General features: G+C 39.8%; 1 protein-coding gene across 1 annotated transcript; it reads right to left on the bottom strand.

Annotated features, from left to right (window-relative positions):
* Positions 1 to 124: 124 nt before the first annotated feature.
* Positions 125 to 13266, bottom strand: LOC139938280 (uncharacterized). Its single transcript, XM_071933694.1, has 8 exons — positions 13221 to 13266; positions 12708 to 12993; positions 10873 to 11004; positions 7101 to 7192; positions 5770 to 5875; positions 3881 to 3991; positions 3104 to 3306; positions 125 to 1580 (listed from the first exon to the last, which is right to left on the bottom strand). The coding sequence occupies exons 2-8, from the start codon at positions 12721 to 12723 to the stop codon at positions 1410 to 1412; spliced, it is 831 nt and encodes a 276-aa protein (XP_071789795.1). The 5' UTR covers positions 12724 to 12993; positions 13221 to 13266; the 3' UTR covers positions 125 to 1409.
* Between the last annotated feature and the right edge of the window lie 287 nt (positions 13267 to 13553).

Genomic DNA, 13553 nt, shown 5'->3' with positions numbered 1-13553 from the left:
TACCAGATATCAATATCAGAATTTAAGAAGATAAGGTATTCAGCTTGCATCATCATGTCGAGCGCCATCTAGAAGCTCGAGCCTGCCCAGTGATTTTTCTCCAGATGTCCGGTCCAGCATGCAGGAGCGAAGTTCCTCAGCGCTGGTCAAGCCGGTGTCTCGTTTCAGTGTGTCTACAAAGGAGAGACATCTTCTCCCACTAGAAGCCTTGCCTTGGGTGGGCTCCCAGAGGATGGTTGGGCAAGCGCCAAGCTCCGAGTGGCAGACACAGTGTCCAGCAAGCTTGAGGCGGCGTTCACTGATCTTAAGGGGATGCTACTTTTTGTACCAGATCATTGATTTTTGATCCAGCTTGTAAGCCGACTTTCTTTACCTCTACACATGAGGGGTGCATGGTTGGCTTGTGCGTAAAGCGCTCGCCTCTCACCAAGGTGACACCGATTCGATTCCGGGCCAGGGCCATAATATGTGAGTTGACTTGTGCGTTGGTTCTCTGCTGTGCCACGAGGGTTTTCCAGACCATCCGGTTTTCCTCCCTATGGAAAAATCAAACACTTTTGTTCTTGGCTGTGCTCCATGGTCATAATGGGTTGATGTGGCTGGCAGCCAAAGGCGCCCTTGCATGCCTGCTTCGCGAACACGTTTTAGCCGCGTCCTTCGCAATTCAGCTCTTAGCTGCGAGTAAGGATGATTAGCCCTCCAAATTATTATTATCATTATTATTACATGCATCTCATACTGCTCCAGTTAAAAACATCCGATACAGTTAGTACAATTTGAAAGAGAGAGAGAGAGAGCTGTCTGACCATACAAATAAGAGTGACTTTCTGGTGGTACAGTTACTTTGCATCACATATGACTTCATATTGCACACCAGCACAGTGCCTTTTATCCAACAAACCCCTTCATCGTAGAGCAAGTTTGAGTGGGCACATTTAGTTGACCCGTGGTTGACTATTGACCAGCAACGTACATGCGTAGTGACGCTCTCACTCGAACGACCCACTTTGAAGTCTAGTCAACCTTCCGCATTTTCGCTATAGTGTCACTGGTTCCCCTCTGTTCGAGTAGAAACATTTAGTCGACCTGTGGTTGACTATTGACTAGCATCGTACATGCGCAGTGACGCGCTCACTCGAACGACTCGTATGAAAGTCTAGTCAATCTTCCGCATTATCGCTATAGTCACTGGTTCCCCTCTGTGCTTTACACATGTTAGAATGGAACATGTTGTTGGGACCAGTGAAGACCAATGGTCGACCAGCCTGGGTTCAAGTGCAAATGGTCAACCTTTAGTTAACCATTGTGCACACTCGAACTTGCTCTCAGAAAAGGCCATGCATGAGTGTCAAATTCGACAGGTCCTCCTGGGACAGTGATACTTGATTACCATGCCATGAGTCTGGGTGCTAGTCTGCTTTGCCAGCATGTATTGAATACATTAGTTGGTAGGCGTTGCTGAAGGTTGACCACAGTTGATCTGGTTGGATGCTTTGATTACTCTTTTGGTTCTGAAGGTAGCGCTTGGTGATCTCTTTGTTGAAGTTTGTCACATCTGGGTCTACCAGGTATTCATCGAGCTGGCATGAAAGAGAAACGAAATGAACATTTGTCATTAACCATTTAATAAATTCATCAATCTATTAAAGGTTTATTAAAAAATCACATGGCAACCACAGGATGGATTGAGTGTTACATGGGAACATTCCACACACAATGTAAAAACTTTGAAACTGAAAAATAGTTTCATTCAATTCAATTCAATTCAGGTAAAGGAAATTTAATATTTTAGATACCACTTATTTACAATTAGTATTTATAGGCCTAATCAGGAAATAGAAAGATAGCTATAGTACTGGATGGAGAAAGTATAAAAGAGGAAAAGGCTAGAAAATAAAACATTAAGGCAAGCAACAATTGCATCAAATAATGTATTAAAAAAAACAGTTCATGAATCTCAACAATGCGAATACAAAGTTGTGGGTTAGTAGCACAGTACATACATCTTGATCAATTTGTTGTTATTCCAACATGTCCAATCAAGAAAAAACAATAGACAACTTTATAAGCCATGTACATGTGAGCATGATAAGGAGAATGCATGATTATAAATACAATACGTATAGTATAGGATTACATTACGTACATTCCACATACAATTTGAAATACAGTATGCTCTTTGCAAAAGACCATATCAATTCAACTTGTTTCATTTCAACTCAGTTCAATTCAACATTTATGCTACAATGTACATGTATACCACTCTTCCCAAAAAAACATACACATAATAATGCCAAATAATGAGCACAGAGGATGGAGGACGAAATAAAACAGAGTATGACTAAGGCTGTCCCATTAACAAAAGACAATCAAAAAAGAATCCCCACCATAACTTTCTGGAGATAGTACCCACTTGGTTTAAATACACAGTGTAAAGTCAGCAATCTTGATATAGGGCAATGATAGGCCTACATAAATCATCTTCCGCGAAACAACTACACTCTTTGTACATGTAAAGTTAAATTGTCCTGATGAAACGGAGTTACAAAATCATAGTGTGTTTGATGCAACTCTGACACGGTCACTAGACTTATTCATTATTGTTGTTAAAGACCCTGGACACTATTGATATTGTCAAAGACCAGTCTTCTCACTTGGTGTATCTCGACATATGCATAAAATAACAAACCTGTGAAAATTTGAGCTCAATTGGTCGTTGAAGTTGCGAGATATTAATGAAAGAAAAAACACCCTTGCCGCACCATGGTCACACAAAGTTGTGTGCTTCCTGATGCTTTGTTTTCGAGACCTCAAATTTAAATCTGAGGTCTTGGAATCAAATTCGTGGAAAATTACTTCTTTCTTTATATGTCACGTCAGAGGGAGCCGTTTCTCACAATGCTTTATACTATCAACTTCTCCCCATTACTTGTCACCAAGTAAGGTTCTATGCTATTAATTACTTGGAGTAATTACCAATAGTGTCCACTGCCTTTAAATATAACTTTTACAGAGTTCTCACTGACCGTAAAAAAAAAAGCATTCAGAGAATTCATATTATTTAACCTTTTTTTTTTGGGGGGGGGGAGAATTTTTTACTCACATTCATCCATCTACACTCTGCAATTTCATGAGGGCATGTTTTAATCTCGTTGGTCAGCGCTCTCATGTGACACACAAAGTAGATATCCGATTGGTTGAATTTGTACTTGTGCTGATGCCTGAAGCAGACGATGGACACAAACTCTGCATCGATACCGGTTTCTTCCTTCACCTCACGTTTGGCTGTTGCGGCCAGTTCTTCATCTGAGCAAAGGGAAAGTTGAAACAGAGAGCCACTGTCTTAAAGGGTAGGTTCACAGATTGGTTTTTTTTTTTTTTTTTTTATTTTTTTTTAGACGAATTTGCCATCAAGGAAACTTGGAAAACTTCAACAAGGGGATCATGAAAGCAAAAGCTGGCAACATGTCAATCTCTCTCAAAAAAACAATGGTTTAATGTCTCATACGAATTGCACAAATCAAGAAATTGTGATTAGACGACAATTTACTGATTATAGTCATTGTTGAATCAACTGTTAGCTTGGTACAATTCAAACCAACAGCTGTGTGATTGCAAATCCTGCAGTCTCACTAATGGACCACGGTTTTTGTTAGTGTTATGCTGATTATCAGGCAAAACTATCGGGAAAGCCCCAGAAAAAGTCAAAAAGTCAAACTTTACCCAGCAACACAATAATTTATTTCATAATTCTGGCTAACAAGGGTAGCCTGGATTTTCTGTAGCGCTCAGTATTGTATTTTGGTATGTGAAAGCCAGAAGTCGATTATTATATTCTGAAAAATATTCCGGGTGAACAATAATTACTTAAAACCCCTACCTAGGTCTGCATGGCCTCCTGGTAATTTCCATATTGCCCTCCTTCCATACGTGTACTTCTCCTTAATCACCAGAAGCTCGTTCTTGTCATTCGTGACAAAACCTCCAACTCCTAATAAACAACAATAAGTAGTCATAATTAATCATTCATAAATACCTCAGACAGTTTCGCTATTCCTATTGGTGGAGAGCGCGTTACGTGGGTGTGCATATAAAAAACCTTTGTTTATGACCAGTAAAAAGTGTTAAAAACATGGGCGTGACACGCGAGCTTGCACCTGTGCTTATAATACATTTCTTCATTCCTATTGGTCGAGAGCAGCGTCCGGGACAGTTGTGCCACATCACGCGATACGCCCGACGCGCACAGCATTCCCCTATTTACCCGAGGCAGCGAAGGGCCTTACCATTTCATAGCTGGAGGGGTGTTGTGTTGAAAGAAATCATTGAACAATTATAATTTTTTGCACTTATTTCACTTTTTGACAAAAAGTGTTGATGTTTTTTGACCGAAGAGGTATTTATGAATGGGAATCAAAGTGTGTTGAATCGGTTTTCGACTAGTGGTTTTAACCCGCCGAGGCCTGGTTCTTGATAATTTACCTCGACTTTGTCAAGAACCAGGCATTGTTGGGTCTAAACCACTAATTGAAAACCTCTTCACCACACATTGATTCCCTTAGTCATACCAACTAGAGGTAAACAAATTTATTAAAGCTTGAAAAATATTACCATCGTGGCTAGAGGCCCGAGGCCAGTGATCTCAGTTTTGTGCCAATAGACTAGATGTCTTTACAAGTCTGGCAATCTTGGCTTTTGAATAATAACACTTAAAGGGATGCTGCAGTGAATTCAAATAAAACAGTTAATTTTGCTGTCATTTATTTCTGATATATGTATTGAACATCAATAAAATGTGTTTTGTTTATTTCCGACATATCTCACTTGTGTAATTAGCAGATAAGTCATGCCCCCCCCCTTTTGTGGATTGTTACCGCCCCTACCATCGACGTCACATCGGGAATTCAAACATATCGTCGGCAAAAAGAGTCTGGTCCCTAACTACACGCGCCTAGGTACCAGGCCACACAGTGCACTAGTCTCTATATGCACACAGCCAGGGGACCCGACGGCTCGATTACCGACATGACGTCACGTTTATGCAAATGAAGGCTCCCTTTTAGGGGCGGGGTGGGTTCCCCTAATCTCTTGAAAACCATTTTTAAAATACTTGCGCATTTAATAACAAACAATACAAAATATTTCAGGTTTAAAAAGTCATGTTTAATCGTTTAAATTATTTTAAAAAACACTGCAGCCACACTTAACTCCATTTTTTCAATTTCGTTGAGTATTGAAGTATTGCCCATAAGAAAGAAGATATTCTCTTAGTGCTTGTTTTAAAAATAGCTCAAATGTGAAACTGTGTAAATAGTGTGCTTCTTATTTTGATTCCGATCTTACATGTACAGGCCCTCCAGTCTTGTGGCCAGTAAAGGGTTTGAGCTACAAAAGTGCTCAATTCTTGTGGCTTCTCCAAAAAAGTGGGGGGGGGGGAATGTGGCAGATGGATTTTAAACGGCGATTTCTTAAACGTGTCAGGTGCCACAGACGTGGGTAGTACAACCAAGGTTTTCTTTTTAAATGTTGGAGAACACTGGAGATGGAATTTCATTGTTGAACATGTTGAAAGGGTATGGTCATTTTCATTATTTTTGAAAAGGGCACTTCAATTGGACAATCTTTAAGTCAAATGGGAAACCTTGGAGTTTGAAGAGCACATGAGCTCTGCGTGGCCTGCGTGTAATTCATGACCTGGGACATCACCAAGAGAAAAAAAGAAAAAAAAGGCCCCAGTGAGCCATGTTGACGAAATGTGTGTGTACCTACCTATGTAATTGCTGGCATAGCCTGGAAGCTGATTGGGTTCATTACTTGGCAACCATGCTGTCATCATCACATACAACGGTTGTGCATGGTGGAAAACAAACTGGTTCTGAGAAGAGAACAAACAAAGTCATAAAAGACAGATTTTGGTTATCTCGCTTAAAGGCAGTGGACACTATTGGTAATTACTCAAAATAATTATTAGCGTAAAACCTTACTTGGTAACGAGTAATGGGGAGAGGTTGATAAAGCATAAAACATTGAGAGAAACGGCTCCCTCTGAAGTGGAATTGTTTTCAAGAAAGAAGTAATTTTCCACGAATTTGATTTCGAAACCTGAAAGCACACAACTTTGTGTGACAAGGGTGTTTTTTCTGTCATAGTTATCTCGCTACTCCGACGACCAATCAAGCTCAAATTTTCACAGGTTTGTTATTTTATGCATATGTTGAGATACAGCAAGTGAGAAGACTGGTCTTTGACAATTACCAATAGTGTCCACAGGCTTTAAAGGGATGCTGCAGTGAATTCAAATAAACCAGTTAATTTTGCTGTCATTTGTTTCTGATATATGTATTGAACATCAATAAAATGTGTTTTGTTTATTCTTGACATATCTGACTTGCGTAATTAGCGAATAAGTCATGCCCCCCCTTTTGTGGATTGTTACAGCCCCCCCCTACCATCAACGTAACGTCGGGAATTCAAACATATAGTCGGCAAAAAGTTTTTTTAAAGTAGTTCAACCCAAATTTATGTCAGTTTCCCTTGTGGTTTATTTTAAAATGTACCTTCATGAGAGACAAAAAAATGTCATAACAGTGTCCAGGTACTAACATTTTAAATTCTTTCTTACAGTTGCCTCGGTTACATGGTCGGGTGGCATGGTTGGCGTGTGCGTAAAGCGCACGCCTCTCACCAAGGTGACCCTGGTTCGATTCCCGGACGGGGCCATATGTGAGTTGAGTTGTGCGTTGGTTCTCTGCTGTGCCACGAGGGTTTTCCAGAACATCCGGTTTTCCTCCCTCGGCGAAAAATCAAACACTTTAGATCTTGGCTGTGTTCCGTGGTCATAATGGGTTGATGTGGCTGGCAGCCAAAGGTGCCCTTGCATGCCTGCTTCTCGAACACGTTGTAGCCACGTCCTTCGCAATTCAGCTCTTAGCTGCGAGTAAGGATGATTAGCCCCCCAAATTATTTTTTTATTATTTTAAAACATAAACAGGATACTTGGAAACAGACTTCACAGTTTAACTGGTTCAACCTGCCGACCCTACGATCTCCAAGTTTTCCAAACTTTGTAGACATCTCACCCTACATGTACTGTCACTCACCTTGACTGCTTCTGGAATAAGCTCTGAATGCTGGATGGCAATCTTCAGCCACACACCTCGTTTGTTCAGTGACTTCCAATGCTCCAGGGAATCTAAAAGTTTTTTAAAACATTATAATAATGTTATTTCTAACCCAGGGATTGGGGATAGCTCCAAGGGTAAGTCACTCCCGCAAGATAAGCAGTCAAAGTATTGTATAAAGAAATTATAAGTAAAAAAAAAAAGTATGTTCCAACATTTTCTCACAACATTGGCTGTCCAATAATATATATTATATAATGTCACAGATTAATAAATGGTTTGCATAGTAGAAACAATAATGTACAGCTTTGGAATGCACCAGAAAAGACTAGGTGACAAAATAGTTACTTTTGGTTCTTACTCCCATGTACAAGTGTATGTCTTTCATTTTTCAGTGTTGTTTCCTGTACCCATGGTCTCAGTGTTGCTGAAATGCTGACAACCTTCAAGAGTTATGAATATATATTGGCTCACTTTGTTACACATGTAACACTTTTTCAAATGACCTTGTAATTTATATTATGTCACAGATTAATATTTGCTTAGCATAGTAGAAACAGCTTTGGAATACACCAGAACAGCAGTGTGTGGGTTACTTGTGTCCCTGAGCAAGACACTTAACTATTATTGCTTCTCTCCACCCAGGGGTAAATGGGTACCTGTGAGGGCAGAGATGGTTCTTGTGATTGATTTAGCCGAGTAGCGCATTTGTTGCACGAGGCTGTATTCCCCAGGGAGCTGAGATGGTTTAAGGAGTGAATTAAGGCCCAGTGACCATGGGTAATAATTTGAAGCACTTTGAGACACCCATTCGGGAGTGAAAAAGCGCTATATAAACTCAAATATTATTATTATGTAGTTGTGATAAATTTGTTACTTTTGTTTCACACTTTCATGTCTCTCATGACTCTCTTGCAAAGTTATCTTTTTGGCCCATTAGTGTTGAAATGTCTGTTTACTTATTTATAAATTCATTCAAAACACTATCCAATGTGTAATTGACCCAGCTTGATTAGTAGACTTTTCCAACTACAATACGTGTAGGCCTACTAATCATCTACATTGTACACCATGTACTATTGATAGCACAATAACCAGGAGTCTGCTATATCAGTATGCAAACCTGACCTTTGTCCATTGTATGTAAAGTGTTGTGGGAGGCTTTTCACATGTTTCACTTTGTAAATTTCCTTCTTGTGGCTATCCTATTGTCTGTTTGTGCTGTGTTTTTTCCCTGATTATGCTTTGTATAGAATATCATTGTTCTTTGTTGGTAAATGACCATACATTGCAGACCATTGGTAATATTACTATTATCAAAAATGTTGACCTGAAAAAAACACTTTAAAAAACCAGAGTGCGTTTTTCATATGGGCAGGGATTATACAATGTCACAATATAATATTTAATGCAGTAAATTTTGTTCAACATTTGTTTCACAAATTTATTTGTGAAATAAAACTGTGTCACACTCCATGTTATAGCATTTATAACAAAATAACACACTTTTATTTAAAAAAAAAATCTTTTCAGCTTTACGATTTGTTTTCTTCATAATATTATTTGCCCCATGGAGGCCCCAACCCCGCAAAGAAAGAAACAAATTAATAAATGAATTATCTGCAGGCTGAATGAGGCTGAGGCCACAGTACGTAATACACCTGGGCCCAATTTCATGGCTCTGCTTACCGCCGAATTCTGTGCTTACGATCACGATTCCCCGCTTACGTGCAAGCGCCGAATTTCTGGGCTAGCCTTGTAAGCGTAGAATGCATAGTAACGTGGAGTACGCAAGCGCAGAAGCCAAAATTTGTCACTAACCCGTGAAATACGCTTGCCGTAAGCACATAGTTCACTGCTTCCGTAAGTGCCGATTCTGTGCTTACGGTAAGCAGAGCCATGAAATTGGGCCCAGATGGTGGACTGTACTTTTACGGAAGAAGAAGAAGACTATAAACAGTTTGAAACTTGTTCTTTGTTTTAAAATAGCAATTCATCACACCCCAAGGGAGCGTATAATCAAAGCAGTCATTATTGATTTTAACTGTAAGCAGACTTTGTTTTGAGTTTATGAGACCCATTTAGAACTTCCAAGGGTTACCAAGGTGCTCCTCCTAATGGTCCTAGGTGCGCGCAACCAACCTCTGCCAGAAACACTGGGGCAATTAAATACCTCCTTTTTTAAAGACACTGGACACTACTGGTAATTGTCAAAGACTAGTCTTCTCACTTGGTGTATCTCAACATGCATAAAATAACAAACCAGTCAAAATTTGAGCTCAATTAATCGACGAAGTTGCGAGGGCATTTCAGGGGGAGCCGTTTCTCACAATGTTTTATACCATCAACCTCTCCTCATTAATCATGTTAATCGTCACCAAGTGAGGTTTTATGCTTATAATTGCTTATACTATGCTATATAATTTGTAAATACTTTTTGAGTAATTACCAATAGCATGAATAGTGTCCACTGCCTTTAACAAATGTAACTGGTTGTTTTAAATGCATGCGTTACGCAACATGAAAAAGTAAGAATTAACCAGACAGGTGTGACCAGGGGCGCGCAACCAGGACGATGTAAGCCCTGGCCATGACAATCGTATTCCTGAAACCATTCTGTGTGATGTTTCACTCCCTTGAGTTCATTCAACGACCAGGCATCAGCCGTACAACTCATCTGACATCTCAGGCTAAACCTAAGTAGCATTATTCAACACATGTACACAACACACGAGACCTACAGAACCCTACAGCTTTTTGTCCCATCAGAAGGACATACATACATGTAGCAATAATAATGATTAAAGTCACCTGGAAGTGGTATTTTGTCAAAATAAAGCTTTTGTCACTATTAATAATGTTTTGATTAGTGGAATGTGAATAAACAGTTAACTAAGGTTCTAAAAAAATTGGCCATGCAGACTGACCCCATCTTTAAGTGTTTTCCTGCATCCAGCAGCAATACACTTGGTCGGCATTGCCAAAAAAATGCAAGAAAACTACTTTTTTTCGAAACGTACAAACAGAACTCACAACTTGGACTTGCATGTACTTTGCACATTTGTTTACTTTATGCATCAAGGCAAAGTCTGCCTCGATTGACGTCACAAAAGGGGTAGGCGGAGTCAACCCCCAACCAACTTTATATCTATTGTTTAAACATATAAATCGTTACAAACAATTACTAAAAAAAATTGTTTTATTGTTACTAAACAATGTTTGAGAAAATGAAAATTCTATTTCCAGGCGACTGTAAGTGTCAACTGTAAGCTTAAAAGGCACTGGACACTATCGGTAAGCACTCCAAATAATTGTTAGCATACAAAAACGTGGTAACGCACAATGGAGAGCTGTTGATAATGATTTAGTATAAAACACTGTGAGAAACGGCTCCCTCTGAAGTAAAGTAGTTTTTGAGAAAGAAGTAATTTTATCACTAAAATATTTGAATATGGTTTCAAGTCCTCAGAATTGGATTTTGAGGTCTCGAAATCAAGTATCTGAAAGCACACAACTTGTGTGACAAGGGCCTTTTTTCTTCCAGTATTCTCTTGCAACTTCAACGACCAATTGAGCTCAAGTTTTCACAGTTTTCATTTTTTTTCATGCATTTGTTGAGATACACTGGCAAGTGAGAAGACTGTTCTCGAGTTAACAGTCTGCTGATCAGAAACACCAGAGCTTGAGTCCAATGCACCTGACCGCTCGACCACAACAAGCCACTTTACAAACAAATTTAAGTGAACTGTACCTTGAAGCCTCTGGCCAAACTCTGATGCTGAGCTCCACTGCTCGTCTGCAGTAGAAAGTGTAATTCCATCAAAAAGATCTTCTTTGCCACAGAGTAGATGGTTTGCATTCTCAATCAGGCCACCATTCTCAACTGGTAAATCAATTAGGAAATGTCAAGAACTTAGTAAAAAGTAAACTGCAATTTTTTGGACTCTAAAATAAGCAGGTTACTTTGACCCCTGAAATTTTGTAGAGCTTCTGATCAATAACTAAGTTTAAAAGAAACAAAGTAGGCCTAAACGATCAGAAACAAAATAACCTACCTGCCATCATCTGAACAATAATAAGTTGCAATCAATAAATTTGAAATGGAAAATTGACTAGAGCAGAATTTGAAGCATATGTGCCGGTGTCGTCATGCTGAAAAGTGTCCGCCAATAATTACACATGAAGTCACAGTGTCCGTGAGCATACGCAGTGGGTGACATACACTATTTGGCACGGAGAATGTGGCAAATAGTGTCCTCAGATTAAGTGCCCGGCACCACCATGCTGCAATCTCATGTATGCATGCCCGCACAGACAGTATTTGGCAGAGAATGGTCAGTATTTGGCCCAAACTGTTGACTCAGATCCCAAACTTTTGGGGAGTTAAGTTGACAGTTTGGGCGGGCTTGAACAGACAGTATAGTAGGCTAGTTGGCGGACAGTGTTTGACAATGTTCGGGAATGGACATTATTTGGCGAGGTAAGTTGACAGTTTGGGCGGGCTTGAACAGACAGTATAGTAGGCTAGTTGGCGGACAGTGTTTGACAATGTTCGGGAATGGACATTATTTGGCGAGGTGAAGATATTTTTTTTTCATCTGAATTTCTAATTGCCTTTTCAAATATTGTTTTGACCTTTTATTTGTTCTGTTGTAATCACATACAACAAAGAAAGCGTTCAAACAAAATTATATTAAGGCAAACTCAGAGGGGAAAAATTATCTTATCTGTTGTTATTCAATCTTGCCAGGTCAGAAGCAATTTTGGGCACGCAATGATAATGCACACTTACCATATGGACACTATTTAGCAAACAATATGACCTCATCATAGACGCAGGACCAATCAGATCCCAATATATGCCAATAGGCAGACACTACTTGCTACTTCTAGAAACTAGGGCTCCCCTGTGAGCCTACACCAGTTTCTAGAAGTAAGCGGACACTATTTAGCTACGGACACTTTTTAGCATGACACCAGCACTCCCAACCAATTGAATTGAGCTACTCGTGAGGAGGTGATTCTGCTATCGTGGAGACGAGCGGAACGAACCTTTGTTTGAAAATGGAAGATAGACAGATAGAACCTCATATATAACCATTGCTAGGAGTACAATTGACTGTGCTAGCCCTATACTTGAATATCTCCCTATTTTGTCATCAATGCGTACTTTGTTCGGGGTGCCATTCGGATATATTCAGGGTGCTATTCGGGGTGCTATTCGGGGTGCTATTCAGGGTGCTATTCAGTCCATATTATATGGACAATGACGCCACCACTTTTTCACTCATTTTTACAAAAAGGGATACATCTCATTGAGGCAAATAAGATAGGATAGGGGGCCTACTATATTAATTATTATTACATATCGAATGAAAAAGTGGTGGCGCCATTTGGAAACTTTTCCTCCGATTCAGAAGCCATACAGCCCACAATCTGATTCTGACACTGACAGTGACAATTTAATGTTTGAGTTTGACAAGCATAACAATGAACAACAACATGCAATAAACCCACGAAAAGAAGAAGTTGCACCACCACTACACTAGATTCGGCATAATTGATAATGATGTTCGGCATACTCACCAATATTTGAATTCATTTTGGCATAATATAATAACACTAGGAGTAGAAAGTGATGTCATGAAATTTGTGGCAATCGTGTGTAAGTAGGCTCCAGGAGAAAGCGTCGTTTCTTTAACCCATCCAAAAACCACTGAATGAGTCTATGGAGTGGACGGACGGGCAGCAGTAGTCTGTACAGTCTCACTCTCAGTGAAGAAGTGTCCTTGGCTTGCTTGCCATCCAGCTGGGGGTCCGGCGGCTAAATTTCCTTGCGGATAACTTTCCGTATGGCGCCACCACTTTTTCACTCATTTTTACAAAAAGGGATATGTCAATCAGGTAAATTAGATACTATATTATTTTATTTCGAATGAAAAAGTGGTGGCGCCATACGGAAACTTTTCCTTACTTGCTCTGCGCCTTTTTAAAGCTCAAAAGAACCCAGTTGAAGTAAAATAATGAGTGGTATAATTCCAAGTTTCAGATATGTCAAAAGGAATATGAAATAACAAAGGTTCAATAACGGTGAATCACTTTTGTTGACCACAAACGTCAACACCAGCTGCTGCGCAGACGAAACTAATAGGACGACTTTGACAAAAAGACGAAAATGTGCCAGACAGTTGAGGGCGCTCGTTATTTTCTTTCTTTTTTTTGGGGGGGGGGGGGGGGGCGGTAGGAGCTGGTAGTAGAGCGGCCGCTATACAAAACGTTTAATCTGCTTTCCCCAGGTAGCAGAAAGTTGAAGCCCATAATATCTGCTTTTCTGCTATTCTGAGACCATGGAGGTGGATATAGGTGTTATGAACATAACCTCCTGGCAGAATCTCCTGACAAAACGGCCCATATACTAATTAAAGTTTTTAT

Source organism: Asterias amurensis, chromosome 6 (assembly GCF_032118995.1).
Source record: "Asterias amurensis chromosome 6, ASM3211899v1".
Classification (NCBI taxonomy): Eukaryota; Metazoa; Echinodermata; class Asteroidea; order Forcipulatida; family Asteriidae; genus Asterias; species Asterias amurensis.
The sequence above is the reverse complement of the archived record's forward strand: the minus strand, read 5'-3'. Positions and strand labels throughout refer to the sequence as shown.

Bases quoted from the DNA above. Each gene is read 5' to 3' on its own strand.
- LOC139938280 (XM_071933694.1), bottom strand. The intron at 3,992-5,769 runs GTAGGTACACAC...GTTGTTTATTAG, and splicing joins CTATGCCAGCAATTACATAG to GAGTTGGAGGTTTTGTCACG. The intron at 1,581-3,103 runs GTGAGTAAAAAA...CTTTCATGCCAG, and splicing joins CAGAGTGTAGATGGATGAAT to CTCGATGAATACCTGGTAGA.